This window comes from Platalea leucorodia (assembly GCF_965183815.1).
Source record: "Platalea leucorodia genome assembly, chromosome: 2".
Taxonomy (NCBI): Eukaryota; Metazoa; Chordata; class Aves; order Pelecaniformes; family Threskiornithidae; genus Platalea; species Platalea leucorodia.
In genome coordinates this window covers 37,995,045-38,011,454 of record NC_138824.1, presented here as the reverse complement: position 1 = coordinate 38,011,454, position 16,410 = coordinate 37,995,045, and the positions used below count along the sequence as shown (strand labels likewise).

Genomic DNA, 16,410 nt, shown 5'->3' with positions numbered 1-16,410 from the left:
ATTGCAAACAAAAACCAGATTTTATGATAAATGTCTCTAATTCAGAAAGCATTAGAAACTTGCAAGATGAACATTTTAAGGATAAAACATAATGATATACTTAAAATCCTGGGGCACTTAACTTAAGGAGAAGGCTGGATGAGAGGCAGGGAGACAAAGAAAATTACAAAAATTTGGAAAATCACGAAAGTAACACATACAGCAAATGCAGAAAATTCAGTTACATACAAGTTACATAACAGAACAAGGAGCACAAAAATAGACAGCATACGTTTCTTTACGTAGCACCCAGTGAACGTGCTGCCACTAGAAGCTGTAAAGGCATACAGTTTCAGCATGTTTAAAAAGGGATCAGACCAATTCAGCCTAGAGAAGCTAAAGTTCAGGGGCACCTTATCAATCTACAGAAATACCCGAAGGGAGACTGTAAAGAAGATGGAGCCAGGCTCTTTTCAGTGGTGCCCAGTGACAGGACAAGAGACAATGGGCACAAACTGAAACACAGAACGTTCCCTCTGAACACCAACTGAGATTACAATTTCTCTGTCAGAGCTGAAACTAAAGCTAATTACAAGTAATGAGAGCAGCGTTACATGGCAACGGGAACTGCTGTGGTTTGGGGCTCATGTGCCTGCCCAGGAGCTGCTCGGGTGTCTGCAGTGGGATGGGTCAGGCAGCTGATCATGCTGCAAACTTGTCTTTTATTGGTGTTTCTCTCCATTTTTTGGTGGGGTTTGCATTTAACATGGATCAACTCCCTAATCTGTGTTACACAACTGTGAGTGCTAGCGCAAGGGAAGGATAAATGGCCTCAGGTTGCACCAGGGGAGGTTTAGATTGGCTATTAGGAAAAATTTCTTCACTGAAAAGGTTGTCAAGCATTGGAACAGGCTGCCCAGGGAAGTGGTTGAGTCCCCATCCCTGGAGGTACTGAAAAAGGTTTGTAGATGTTGCACTTAGGGACATGGTTTAGTGGTGGAATTGGCAGTGTTAGGTTAACAGTTGGACTCGATGATTTTAAAGGTCTTTTCCAACCTAAAAGATTCCATGATTCTATGATTCTATCAGAAAACACTTTTTTTTTTTTTTTTTTTACCATGAGGGCGACCAAGCACTGGCACAGGTTGCCGTGGGAGGTTGTGGAGCCTCCATCCTTGGAGATATTCAAAAGCTGCCTAGACATTGTCCTGGGCAACCAGCTCTAGGTGGCCCTTCTTGAGCAGGCGGATTGGACCAGCTGACCTCCAGAGGTCTCCTCCAATCTCAACCATTCTGTGAAATTCAGGAACGCACGCATAAGCAAATACTGAAAGGATTAGTCAGGATGGTATCCCCTGACAAAACAGAATACAACAATTCTGGATGCCAAGGCTGTATAGGAGTTTAAGCTGTGTGCCCTCACTAAAGACGGTCTCTTTTTGCCACTGTTGGCAACAAAATACTGTGCCACTAGGAACCTCCCCTATGGCCTTATGAAAAGTACAGTACATATGCTACATTGATCAGCAGATCTTTGGATCGCAAAGACCATAACAATATGCATAACAATTACTGATACATAATACCTATAGAAGTGCTCTAAACTCTTAGCCACTCATCAGGCAATCAGTGACCTAGGCCTGAAAACAAAGCATTCTCAAATAATACAAATTACTAGTCGCCAACAACAGTAAAAAGATGAATTTGTAAAACATTGCATTAAAATATCTGTTGATAGTTGATACACTTTTTCTCTCTTTACAAACTGTGACAATAGCAGCAACCTAGAGGAGAATGAAATTCACTGGAATCAACACTTGGTTATGTGTTAATTAATTATTACACAGAACTATTTGGTTTTAGAAGTGGAAAAAGGAAGAACAGGTCCTTAATGCTGTTAAAATGCTTCAAAACTCTATTTCCTATAATGCATGTGTTGTATCATCTTTATTTCTTATTTTCCTTTTTTTCCCCACTGGGATAGTCATGGATGGTTACATACATAGTTTACTACTCGCCAATGGCAGAGAAAGTTTTAATTACCTAAGGCTATATATGACATTTACATATATATTTATTACCCTGATGTAATATTGATTTAATTCCATCATGTGAGAGCTGTAGCATAAATGTGAATATGCTTTAAGCCACTATACTATCAGAGAATTTCTTAACATACGTAAGAGATTAATCTGGCTAACTACTACCCAAATCAAAACTTTTTAGTCCACTCTTTTCAAATTAACTACTTTTATTCAGGAACCAAAGACCATTTTCTAAATCATTTATGGTTATTAATTCCTTTCAAGGGTGAAAAAAAAAATTAAAAATACTTTTCCTTATATGCCTTGGAGCAAAATACACTGATAAAGTATTCAATAAATTATTCAAAACAAAGCACTTAGAAGTGCAGAAATCATAAAATTCTTCTGCTTTAGTTTCAATCAGTTCACTTAAAGTGTTGCCTTAGAATTACGAGCTAACCAAGGGCTGATCACTGTAGCACATTCATACCTTCCCATATTTACTGACTGAAGCAGCACAGTACAACAGTCATTTCATGGCCAAGCCACTTCACTTCCCCAGGGCAGGCACTCTAGGTCCAATAAATCCTACACTTTTTTTTTGTTTGGATCTAGAGAAACATAGGCAATTCTGGAATGAACTTTATCACTGAATCAAATTATAATAACAATATGTATACGATAGCCTAAGAACTCGAGCATTTGATCATAATTAATTCCTCACGTCCTATAATCAGGAAGAATATGCTTAAGTTTAAGGTCACACTTTTTTTTTTTCCCCTTTCCTAAATCAGAATCAAGGAAACACATACAAGAAAAAGACTGTTCCAAACTACTGCTCAAACATGTAATTTGGCAAATAGCAAAAAAAGCACTTAAAAATTGACTGCATATTTACTAACATTTAGCTACATGGATTTTGAATCATAGCAATTTATTGCATAAAATTGTTATCCAGAATCAAAGAACTCTGCCTAACGGTAAATAACAGCCTTGACACTTTCTTTTCAGGTAGCACTGTCTGCTGAGAAACAAGAACAAGTGCTTTGGAAATTAAATTTCACTTTGCACTGAATAAAAAGCAACCTGGCAACAAGAACAATATTTTTTATCTTACAATTAAATTTGCTTGTAGCACAGCAGTAACTATCATTTACAATAAACTTTTTTATAAATACATTTAGTATGCTTCTTTTACCCTTTCTGCTGTACTTGGATTGTGACATTAAAAAAAATATTTCCTAGGGAATCTCTTAAGAAACAAAGGTTTAAAATATGAGACTGAACTCCTACATATTATATACTATTATACACTCACACTTCTTTCTAATATGAATTTTGAAGTATACATAAAACTACTCCCTTTTCCCATCAGGTAACCTCAACATTTAGCCTCATCTTCACCAAAGCAGAAGAATCATTAAGTATACTAGGGAACTTTACTTTTAGATAATCTGTAATTTGACAGATTCTATGTTTTAAAAATATAAGGGCCTAACAAACAGTCTCACAAATCACCTCAGCAAAATTTGCTTCAGCCTTCACTTATATATTGTCTGATATCTTGATTAATAGCAATACAAAGTACTGTTCCTTCATAAGAAGGGCACCAGAAATATCTCGCAGATACTGATCCTCGCTGATTGAAATGCCAGTCACCACCAGAACACGAGGAACACTATGAAGCAATAATTATTTGGAACTGTATTCTCATCTAATGAAGTCCATGACACATTACCTTATATTTCCAAATAGTCTAGAAAAAAGATCACCAGTAACATTCTCATTTACTCCTTAATTATTTATTTACTGTCACTTAAACAGTGACACTTAAAAGAAATTGAAATTTCTAGGCAAGAATTACCCTATGATAAAATTGAATGCTACAAGGAATACCACAGTTATTCCACATGCAGTATGATAATACTGCATTCATTCCACATACACAGTATTTGTAGCGTGAGCCTTTCCTTACTAAAACTTGACTCTTCCCCAAAGCAATTTCAAACATTGTTCTGAATGGAACCATTACAAAATGGTAATGCAACTACGCAACCAAAAGCTGACAGGTAGGTGCAAAGGCAGTAAGTTAAGACTGGACAAACAACTTTAATTCTAAAGTCTTGTAATATTATTTAACTTAATAGCATTAACTTTTTTAGTAAGTATAAAAGAAACTTATTTCATCATCTACACAAGAAACCCAATTAACATTTCTCAGACATTGTAGTGGAGAGAAAAAAATAACTGGCTTCAAAACAAGTAGTTTCAAATAGTCACACAAATACAAGTTTTCTGTCTTTTTATGTAAACACAGTTCAGCATTTCATTTAAGCTTCAGTGGCAAGATTAGACAAAGAGTGGCAATGTCCTCGCTCAAATATCTTTGAGAGTTGACAGTCTTGCTTATTTGTCAACTGTTCTGGCTTCTATAGACTTGTTTGAGCCCTATCTGTCCCACTGTCAGTCCAGATACAGAACTGGAACTACCATTTCCAGTGGTCATGGTTCACCTGTCCAGGGTGATTTCTTGTCACCCACAGCTTTTCTGATATGGCCACATTCATGCTGGGAACCTGACCATGTGCTGTGAGCTGGTCAATGAGAAAAAGAAAACGATACTCTGGCAAACTGCAAGATGGAACGAGAGAACTGAAGGGATGGCAATAGTTAACTTTCTATACTTTATCTTACCAGAGTAAATCAGTGAAAACTTAGTTATCTCTTTTTTAAACATATCACAGAAAGCCAACAGAACTAGTTAACAACAAGTGCTGAAAGGTGTTCTAGTCAGCAGCACACCAGTGGTTATTAAATGGTTTCCTTTCTTGTAAACAGAATATGTTCTGAGTTACATCTTGACATTGACCTCAAAACCAAACCAATTTTTATTTGTTGAAGCCAGATAGAAGAAACATGAAAACAGACTGTCCAAAATACCACCAATAAAGCTAATTGATTCTACTGACCCTTCTCTTACCAATCAGATGGCATTCTTAAGAATGCATTACCTCTATCTGATAGTCTCTCTTCCATCCCCATCCATCTTAAAACTTAGTGTTTTTTAACTGGAGAGAGAATTCACAAGACTTTATACTAAATATGAATAAAAATTATAAAATAGGATGTTTCTGATGTTGGCCCCAGAACCTTCTTTTTAATCAAACAGGCAGCTTCATTTAAAACCAGGAATGTTTTTAAAAAACTATTTTCAGTTATAAAAGCACAAAAAGGATGCCAAACATATTCTACTAGAGTGGACACTGTGTAACTCAAACGTTCAAATAAATTTTGGCCCAGTTTGCTCAAACCTATAAAATGCAAACCAACACCTGAGAAGGCTAGCTGTAATAAAAACAGCTGTGTCAAACTCAGCATCAGCAACAATAAAAGAAGTACTTTACACAGAAATGACCACTGTGTTCATACGCAGCTACTCTGTTTCAGAGACGTGGATGTAAAAATAGAGAGATATGTGTGTGTAGTGGTGATGATAGTTGATCCAGTATTTCGGACTGTTTGTAGCCGGGTCACAACTTCCTGCCCTAGGAACTTCCACTCATCTGTGAAGAAATGTATGAAAAAGTCTTCCTGCACCAGCTTTTGTTCTATTGGGACAGGAAGCAGGCTAAAACAGAGTAAAGGGGCTTACAAGCATTTATGGCTTGTTGAAAGATTTTAACACCTCCAATTTGTTTTTCTAACCACAAATTTACCTAAAGTACTAATGAAATCTGCAATACAGAATTCATACTTAAGGTTACCAACTTCACTGCTTTCCGTATACTCACTATATTTTTTTTGCCTCAAAAATATAGTCTGCAGACGGTAATTGTAAAAGGCATCATTCTGTAATATTTTGGTACCAAACACACTGTTTAGGAAAGCAACCGCCTATGTCTGCACTAAAATAAATGTAATACATTTGATTAATGTTTTCAATCCTTGAAGACTATGAAAGGAATCAGTTCCCATTGAAAGATCACTTATAATTTCTTCATTTGCAACATTATACATGAGATCTATTTACATATATTTGGCTGTATCCCTAAAAATATTGGGATAGTAAAGTTCTAAAAGCTTATCATATGGAAGTTCACAGTCAACACATTAAGCTTGATGTCATTAAATGTAATATGCACCCTGTAAGACAAGCATTTCCAGTGGTGTTACCTCACCCTTTGTAATTCCCACTTTTCTATAAGATGCTCCACTTCACCTCCGAGAACTGCTGTGTTACTGTCATCCAACAGCAAGAATCCATTTCTCACTTCAACAATTCCTGAAAGCTTAATTTTTGTTCCAGGTGGAGTGTTCAGGCTAGAAGTAGAAACAAAGCCAAATATTTCAAATACATTTATTAAAATTCTGCCACCAAAAACATATAATATTCTACTGTTATTATACTTTTACCATTGTCATATTTTGTAATAAAAAATTAGCATCAAAAACCTTTGCAGTAATTCCTTCAGTATGCATAGTACTTTTCAGTAGCTTTATTGGAACACTTCCCATTCATTACACAAAAATGCCATATTGCAAATTAGATTCTAACAGTGATGAATGTTTGCAAATTGTCTGTTTGGTTAAAATCCAATTTAACAATACCAAGCTAAGGATGTGATTTGTTTAGACTAACAGAAGATGTCTCAAAGTCAGTTGTCTAAGTTCCTCATCCTAGGATGCATTTATAGTTAATAAATAGAGGATCTCCAGATGGTTAATCATCTCATTTGTTTTAGACCTTTAACTTAGGAAAAAGCAAAGAGCTGTAAGAAAAGAAGCTTTCTATACATTACTAACAGCCAGGACAGTATCAGAATAAATGTAATAAACATGCATCTATCTTGTGGTGCTGCTTCTCTCATTAGTTTATCATTTAAAAACATATGGATGTTCTCTGTGGTCACCTCCCACAAGGACATACCTTACCTTCTTTTCATGTGAATCTACCCTATGAAAAACAACAACAGATGCATAAAAGAATCATGCATCTCCAACCCGTAATTGACAGATATGACAAGCAGCACGATCTGGAAACTATGATCTTTATTGTGAGAAACAAGGCACAGTCAGTTATAACCTTTCAACTGAGCAACAATAACTTCTTTAAAATATGCTAAAGCTATTGTTGCAATCACAGGACCATAGCACACAGTGAGGAACATTCACAGTGGAGTCAATTTCAGCACTAGTAGCATTAACCTGAGCAATATTAATGGATTTTCAGTATCGTTCTGATAAAAGCAAAGAAAATGAGATAAGAAAAAATAGACAAGAAAGAAATACAGAAAAAAAATGAAAATTATGCAAAGGGGAGGAGAAGTAAATGGAAACCCTAGTCATGAAGAACTTCTAATTAAAAAGAAAACTGTGATTTTTTTATTTATTTATTTAAAGAAACACTATGTACTGAAACAGCATATTATTCCTGGTTAACAGTCCAACTTCAAACCTGAAACAACCACATACAACACAAATGAAATTTTCATTAATTGAAAAGAAGAGCTCACATCATTACTATAGAGCGATGAGTTCTCTGATGTTTTTGAGATTTTTATCTAAAAGCTTTCAAATCATGACTTCTACTAGCTGTTCTTTAAGTATTTTGTGATCTAGAATCTACTTACACAAGAGCCTGTTTGCCTTCCTTTTCTGCTCTCTTTATATTCATGTTGAAACATGATACTCTAAGTTCTGCTGGCTCAAGTTAAAATTAAAATATCATTGTGTTGTACCTTTTAAGACAGCATCACTCTAAACTGCAAGCTGGCCCCTGCTCAGAAGAAGCAGTTAAAGATCACACTTAAAAATGAAGTATATATCTATACCTAACTGTTGCAGCTAGCAGAGAAAGAGAGAGGAAGATTTTTTTTTTTTTAAATCAAAGTAATCTGAACTAGAGTGAGGAGCAAAGCACACCATGACTCCAGAACCAAACATCAGAGAGATTTCAGCATCTTCATAACCAAACACACAAAAAATCCCCACGTTCAACAGTAATTAGCTCTCTTAGCTTTCATTTTTATCTGAAGAAATATTTACTAATTCAATCCAAGTTAAAGCCCTGCCCATGGTAAAGCAGCACTAGTTGCATTAAGTTAGGTGTGTCAGGCTTGTGACATTCTTGCTACCAAAGTCAGACAAAAGATCTGCTACTACTAAAAACTGGGAATTCGGCTCAAGTTTGCACACACCTAAAATGCTGCGTACCATGTCAACTCCGACTCAGCAGATAGCTGCAAAAATTCACTCTCTTCCATTATGTACTTCAGTATAAATGGTATTGTAAATTACATTCATATACACCTTTGCATGCTGAATTTAAGGTTCTCTTTTATATACAAAATTTGAGAAGAAAACCTGTTTTGTCAAGCAATTTTTCCATATATTACTAAGGACACTTCCATTATTTTAAGGATACTTAAGTATCAAAGCAAAATTTTGAAAAGAAAGTTGTTCACCTTATTTTTGACATGCTGCTGTATTCTATAGCTGTGCAGCTTGTGTGTCCATCGGTCATCTGTAAACGTAACATTCTGGGAGCAGCCTGAGATTCTTCGTTATCCTTTGGTGCAGCAACATTGCGTATTTTCTGTATTTGCAGAACACATGGCCCTTCCAGCTACATATGCAAAACAGAAAAGACAAAACTGTTAACACCATGTAGCAAACGCACTGTAATATCTAGACACACTAAGAGATACCCCCAGGCAAAGGAAAGTGTAATTTGATCAGGCAGTCATGTTCAATTTCTATCACTCATGTACTGTACATTCTAAAGTATGATAAAAATGGCTTTTTCAGAGAAACAGTTGTGATGCTTCATACATCTCTGCGATATCAATTATGGAAAAGAAGTGAATGAAATGAGTTGGGGGGGCAAACAAACAAAACCACAAATATTGCCACTTCCAACATACTATGGAGTCCAGGTAAGATTTCACGTGTTGTACCACAGGGTGTCATTGACAAAGTGTTCTAAAGAAAGCAAGAACCAGCTTTGAAGACTATCTGGTTGTATCAAGAGTACATTTCAAGTACAAAAATTTTGTAAACAGTAACAAGAAACACAGCTTCTTCCAACAGAGGTACAATCAGAACGTAACAACCTCAGGGGACATCACTATCTGTTGGGTACCTAAAAATGCAGCATATCCTCCTATACAAACCACAGTTCGTGCTACCAAAAAAAAAAAAAAAAACCCAAACCAAACAAACAAAAAAAAACACCACAAAAAAAACCAAACCAAAACCAATCAACCAAACCACTTCATCACATTTCGGTTGTCAGTGAGTACACAGTCATTCTGTTCCCTCTGAGAAATAAAAATGAATAATCTGTTGCCGCTCAAATGATCTCTAGCACCTGAGAGACAGCAGAAAAGATGAATAAGTACACATTTCATCAGCTTCTTCCCTTTGAGAAACAAAATAGGTAGCCCAGAACACAAAACGAAAGCAAATAACCAGGCAGGTGAATATATATAAAGAAAATAGAAATGAATAAATAAAATAATAGAAGCAGTGAAACTAGATAAATTAGAAGATGAGGATACAGGAACTTTATTTAGGATGAGAACAAAAGAGAAAGGAAAATACTTTGGAATACCATCAAAGCATGAAATTGTACTAAGAAGAGCAGGAAAACAGTCACTAAAAGGAGCAAAAACAGCACCATATAGAGTTCACTTCTTAAATGGTTTTGTGATCTTGACACAGTAGCCAGTAATATAAACAAAATTTCTACGTAATTTTCCTATTCTCGACACTTTCAAATAAATTTAAAATTTGAAGGCATCTGCATCGTTTATGACTTCAAATAGAACCATGGAAAATACAGTATTTGGGACAGAAGATTTCTGAAATGCTGAAGAAGTTATGTTTGTTTGGAATCTACTGAAACTTGGAAGCTTTCATATATCTTTTTTCTTCAATACTGAATGTCTGAAGAAAAGAGCATAAATAAGAACAACAGTATTTTTAGTAAATGCTGACTGAATCTTATTTCTTTCAATAACAATTAAAAGACTAATTCTGTTTCTCATATGAATGGAATTTTTTTTTCCCCTTTATTTCAACAGAAGCAAAACTGGATAATCTAATGTATAGAATGAAAACAAGTTCCCCATTTCTATCAGTTAACTACAGCAAAGAAGCCTCAAAAAAAAAAAAAATCTATTCTAGATTTTTTGTACAGAATGATTCTTTCTATAGTAGTGAATGAACCACAGTGCCATACTCATGGGTTGCTTCAACAAAAGTCTATGCTTGTCATAAATTAACACTAACAGTTTTTAATATTATACAATGTTTTCAAAGTAAAGATGAAGAAACATTAGGCAACTGAGAAGCACTTCTAGTTAACCACAACTAGGTTTGTCACTCAGCTGAACAGTAGCTTTACTATGATGGCAATTTCTTTCACAAATGTTGAGCAAATTCTACTTCTAGGTACTTGTGTTTGGTTTTAAACAATGGTTCGGTAGATCCCTTAAAAAATCTGGAGTGCAAAGAAATGAGGGCTAGGCTAAGTATGAATATACATGCCAATACGTTCAGGGTTTTGTCTCTACAGTGTCAAGCATACACTACAATAAAGCAGAGCTGCACATCTGTTGAGCTTGGACAATAGTGTCTGCTTCTTTAACAAAGAAAATTACATATCACTTCAGAAAACAAGTGCAAAAGAGGAATGGAAGTGTGTGGTTTTCTCAAATACACACCACATTAACACCACAATTAGTTTTATTGACTTAATCAGGACCTGAGAATATCCGCATCTCCCAGTCCCAGTCCAGCTCATCTCCCCGCTCATCACGTACAATGAGCACAGTGACAGGAGAAAAGAAAGTCAGTCTTCCTGCAGAACAAGGACAACCATCACTAGCTTCCAGGTGAATCCAGAAGATCTATGCCAGTACTCCTTGTGTGGACTAAAGTGTCATTGTGGGAACCAAGACAGGAAAAAAATATTATAATAAACAAAAATCAAATCAGTTATGGTCAATAGGTACACTTAGACATTTAATCAGAGAGTCAGCCAACGTGAAACCTCTTCAGCACTCAGGTGCTGAATGTCATATATAAAAAGGTGAAAAATTTTTTGTTTATCCAACAAAAATTCCTGGTAAATTATCAAGTATTCTAAGTAGTGAGACTGGTTATATCCCGACTATTACGGTTGCAAGTTGCTTTGCATTATAAAAGCACAGCTTTCAGTTCCCTTACTAACACTTTGACCACTTCATACAGTAATGTTGAATATATCAGACAATTTTGACATCACCAAGGTTTCCCCCTGCTCCTCCCAGGAAGCAGAAGAAATAGAAAACATTTCAAGATAACAGCTAGATCAATTTAATTATTTCTAAAAATGGACACGATGTTTGCCTTGTGATTAAAGCAAGTTCTTTCTTTAAACACTTCTACAACCTTTACCCTTTAAAAAAAGGGATTGTAATTTGACAAAACTGTAATAATACCTGGAATTAAAGAATATATGTTATGTAAAGATTAATGGCTTTGTAAAGGTTTGTGTATTTTACAATGTCTTGAAAAGGTTAATGGCTATTCAGCATACGAAACAGATGAGGGTGAAAAAGTAATAAATTAAATATGCAGGTCATAGACTCATAGAATCGTTAAGGTTGGAAAAGACCTTTAAGATCATTGAGTCCAACCGTTAACCTAGCACTGCCAAGTCCACCACTAGAATATGTCCTTGAGCACCACATCTACCCTTCTTCTAAACACCTCCAGGGATGGAGACTCAACCACTTCCCTAGGCAGCCTGTTCCAAGGCCTGACTACCCTTTCGGGGAAGAAGTTTTTCCTAATATCCAACCTAAACTTCCCCTGGCACAGCTTGAGGCTGTTTCCTCTCCTTTTAGCACTTGTTACTTGGGAGAACAGAGCAACCCCCACCTGGCTACAACCTCCTTTCAGGTAGTTGTAGAGAGTGATAAGGGCTCCCCTCAGCCTTCCCTTCTCCAAACTAAACAACCCCAGCTCGCTCAGATGCTCCTCATAAGACTTGTGCTCTAGACCCTTCACCAACTTCATTGCCCTTCTTTGGACACACTCCGGCACCTCACTGTCCTCCTGGTAGTGAGGGGCCCAAAACTGAACACAGTACTCGAGGTGCGGCCTCACCAGTGCCGAGTACAGGGGCACTATCACCTCCCTGGTCCTGCTGGCCACACTAGTCCTGATACAAGCCAGGATGCCATTGGCCTTCTTGGCCACCTGAGCACACTGCTGGCTCATGTTCAGGTGGCTGTCAACCAACACCCCCAGGCCCTTTTCTGCGAGGCAGCTCTCCAGCCACTCCTCCCCAAGCCTGTAGCGTTGCATGGGGTTGTTGTGACCCAAGTGCAGGACCTGGCACTTAGCCTTGTTGAATCTCATACAGTTGGCCCTGGCCAACGCAGATACAGACACCCTAACAAGCAGCCCATAACAGAGACAGTAGTCAAGTCCGGAACTCTTAAAACTGACAGATGGGCCACTGTAGTGTAACTCAATGTCCCATCAAGTCTAACCTTTCCATGGATCTTGTGGAAAAGACCAAACTTATTACAGGATGGACACCAAGGTTGGACACAAAGGGCTACACAGGTGATTAAGGGACTGGAACATTTCTCCTATGAGGAAAGGCTGAGAGAACTGGGACTGTTCAGCCTGGAGAACGACAATGGGCACAAAGTGAAGCACAGGAGGCTTTGTCTGAATATCAAGAACACTTTTACTGTGAGGGTGATCCGAGCACTAGGAACAGGCTGCCCAGGGAGGCTGTGGAGTCTCTACCTTAGAAGACACTGAAAAGCCATCTGGACATGGTCCTGGGCAGCCGGCTCTAGGTGGCCCTGCTTGAGCAGGGGCATTGGACCAGATGACCTCATCAGGTCCCTTCCAACCTCAACCACTCTGTGATGCTGTGACTGTTTTCTTGTACACAAACCCATATTATAATGCCTTCATTCTTAAGTTCCAAATAGTACAGTTGTAGCTTGCTCTCTGCAGAAGTATTTACAAACTGGACAAGCAACTGCATACATGTTAAGGCCAGAATGCTATGAAAAGTGGTTCAGATGACTTTTTAATTAAAGAAAACTAAAATAAGAGAAACAAGTAAAAAAATAAAGAAATTGCATTTTATGTGCCATAGTAGTAGTATAAACAGCTTTCAGTGATTAAAGTCTAAAGGATGCAAATAAGTTAATAGTACAGAATTCCTCTAAAGAAAGAGGAATGAAGACTAGCTTTAACCATCATTAATCCCATAATTAATGCTCTGCCTACTTTTTCAAGGTGAAAAATCTAATAATACCTAATAATAGTATCTTATACTATGCCATTATAATATTCATACTGTAGCTTTTACATTAATGTATGGGAAAACTACTGGGTAAGTCAGAATCTGAAATTTGAAACAGCAGAAAGAGGCATAAGAGGAATGTCTCAAAATGGAAGTTTGAGACATACCACAACTCACTCCTTCCTCTTTATCCACAAAACCTATCAGAACAGACATGACTCTTGGAAAGAAAAGAACAAATTAAAAAAGAAAAAAAGAAATAAAAAATCAAAGTAAACAAATATCCACACTATCGTATGATAGAATATACTCAGGTCTTTCTGGACATAGTTTAAATCAATTAAAACATCATTCGCTCATGTGTCATTAGCTTACAGGCTTCTTCAATATGAAGAAACGAATCTAGGTACTTACATCGCATCATGTTCAGGTAAAAAAAAATTCTGAAATATTAGCTACACACACTGACTGGAGGGCACTAGCTGATCAACAGTTGGAAATACTATCTTTATCTACAACAAATCAATAGCCTTTCCGGCAAATCCTGAAAGCCAGTAAAACTATTTTGTATCAGTGCTCTTCAAACCGTGCTTACACCTACCTCAATGTCTGCCAATTAAGACATTACTGCTCACAAACAGGGATTAAACCACCACTGCCATCCTTAGAATGAGACGAGATACTCCAGATCAAGCTAGGGTGACAAAATATCTTGCCATACTTGCCAATGTGATCAAGGTAGAAAATAATGTGTTAATAAATCAATCTCTTCAGATCCCTAAGTTAGAGATTAAATTTCAAACAATGCCCAAGAGCTGGCTAATAATTTTCAACAAGTTTTGCAATATAGCAACTAGACTATATTCTACTCTTTTCAAGACTGTTATTGCACTGTCCTTCTAGAGACATTGGTCTGAAACCAAAAACTAGTCAGCCTCTCACAAAGATTTAGCTTATTATGCCTAACTTTATACACTTTTTCTCGAAAATATGGAAGTAAACATGCCTTTTTAAGAGCTCCTGAAATAGGCATTAGGAGCTAAGAACACAATCAAAACACTGATGAAGGTGAAGAGCTCAAGGCCCACAGCTTACCTAAGGCTGCCAAACAACTATTTTCTAAAAAGGCTACAACTCAGTTCGATCTGTCAGCATTACTGCACACATAGTCTTGTCAAAATCATCTCAATTGGAAAACAAACAAACAACTAAAAATACATAGGATAATTTTTCACACATGCTGTTTCACAGTTACATCAGGAGATCTGATGTAGCAATCACTCTCACTGGAAGGTAAAGACGAGCACCTCAAGACTGGAGGGGTTTTTTTTAAATGCAGATCACTTATAACTACAACAGCAAATCTGATCATCCCTCTTAAAAAAAAAAAAAAAAAAGGCCTGTAGGAAACCAATATCTGCAGTCAAAGAGACACTAAAACGCAACAAAGCACAGTTAGCTGTATTAAATTAATGAAACAGAAATTGGGAAGCATATGAGTAACCTTAAACAGAAATTAGAATTTCTGGCAACTTATGTTTTAACTGCTTACAATCAATCTGTCAGTACTCAGAAAGCATCTCTCTGAGCTCAGAAATTAAATCCTTTCTGAATGCTTCTTCTGCAATGTTTCCATTGTAATGAAACATAAATACTCAAAAGAAAACCAGTTATGCCTTAAACATAACACCATTACTAAATTATATGTTATAACTTTATAGTCTTCTTTGCGTTTTTATTCCATTAAAAATACTTAACATATATTTATGGTACATAGTCATCTCGATGGAAATCGGAGGGTTCAGCTTTTTCAAATCCTGTGCAAATGTGGCCATCTTGTGGTTAATGCTGGTAATACTAATCTTTCTTTAAACCCATACAAAACAGAGATACAAATGAGTGAATAGAACATTTCTGTGTATTAACGACTGACGTTGATAACCACTTACAATGGCCAAATACCCATGATGTTTCACACTAGGACTCTATGTCAGCTTTTATGCAAATATTTGCCTAATACGACAAAATACTACTATTTGCCACTAATACTACAAAATAAAGATTATTTTCTATGCAAGATGGAAATACATCATATGTTCTCAAGATACAGGTAAATAATACTGATCCTAGTCTTGGATGAGAGGAACAATAGTAGCACATAATTTCTATTGTTTCCTGAAGCATTTCTGAACCACAAATGGCTACTTCTACTGAGAGATTATATTAAGAAGTCTCTCCTGTCCCAACCGTATCCTTTACTTGCATAAAGCAAATACTCTCCTTTATAAACACATAGTTCTGTAACATAAAATATTTGTATACATTGCTACTCAAAAAAAAAGGAAACATTACAGTTAAGAAAGCAAAGATTCAGTACACTATCTAATAGTCTGGGCTGAAAACTATAAATACAAGTCATTCTCAAACACAGACTTTTTTCTGTGCAATCTTCTTTTCAAAACCTGGAGGATTATCATCCTCCAGCAAATGGTTTGCAGGTGTTTGTTTTGGTTTGGGTTTTTTTTAGAATAATTTTCTGAGATCTATGATCCAAATAAAGACAGTTGATTAAAGTAAGACCAAACTAAATTTTACTAGAAGTTCACACGTAAAAAATCCTCGCTCCTTAACAATACTGATAGAACTATGTAAGTCCCTAGGATTTAACAAATATCATTTGTTAAACAAACATTTGTCTTCGTTAAAGACCATTAGGGGCCACAGTCATCTTCTGTCCTGCCCTGTTTCCTCCAGCTTCTCAAAATTCCTTCTGCTGTTGTCAGGAATCATTACCTAAGAGAAAAAAATACCCTTTTCCTCTGTATTTTCACTCTTTAACTATTAAAAATGGAAGGAGTCTGTAAGCACTGATCTCTCTCAACTATCTGACAATCTGGGAAACAGAAACTCTTTGAATCAAACAAACTTTCAAAAAGAAAGTTTGGATTGGACTGGATTCCTGCAGCATTCAATCCTATTATCCAGTCCTCCATCTCCATCAACTCTAAGACAATCTGTCGCAAATGGGCATTGCTCAGAGGCCACAGCCTTGACAGGAGTCCCTGTGATCGTAAGGTGGTCCAAAGG

The 16,410-nt window shown here is 36.6% G+C and overlaps 1 protein-coding gene across 2 annotated transcripts in view; it reads right to left on the bottom strand.

Annotated features, from left to right (window-relative positions):
- The window catches only part of TDRD3 (tudor domain containing 3), a 120,911-nt gene that overhangs the window by 52,608 nt on the left and 51,893 nt on the right, over positions 1 to 16,410 (bottom strand). Inside the window, exons 4-5 of one of the 2 annotated variants that reach the window (XM_082337878.1) lie at positions 8,468 to 8,628; positions 6,182 to 6,323 (exon numbers count right to left, since the gene is read on the bottom strand). In XM_082337878.1, coding sequence (XP_082194004.1) covers positions 6,182 to 6,323; positions 8,468 to 8,628 — 303 coding nt within the window. Of the gene's footprint in view, positions 1 to 1,096; positions 1,238 to 6,181; positions 6,324 to 8,467; positions 8,629 to 16,410 lie in introns of those variants that run through there. The other variant, XM_082337879.1, reaches the window with a different exon arrangement.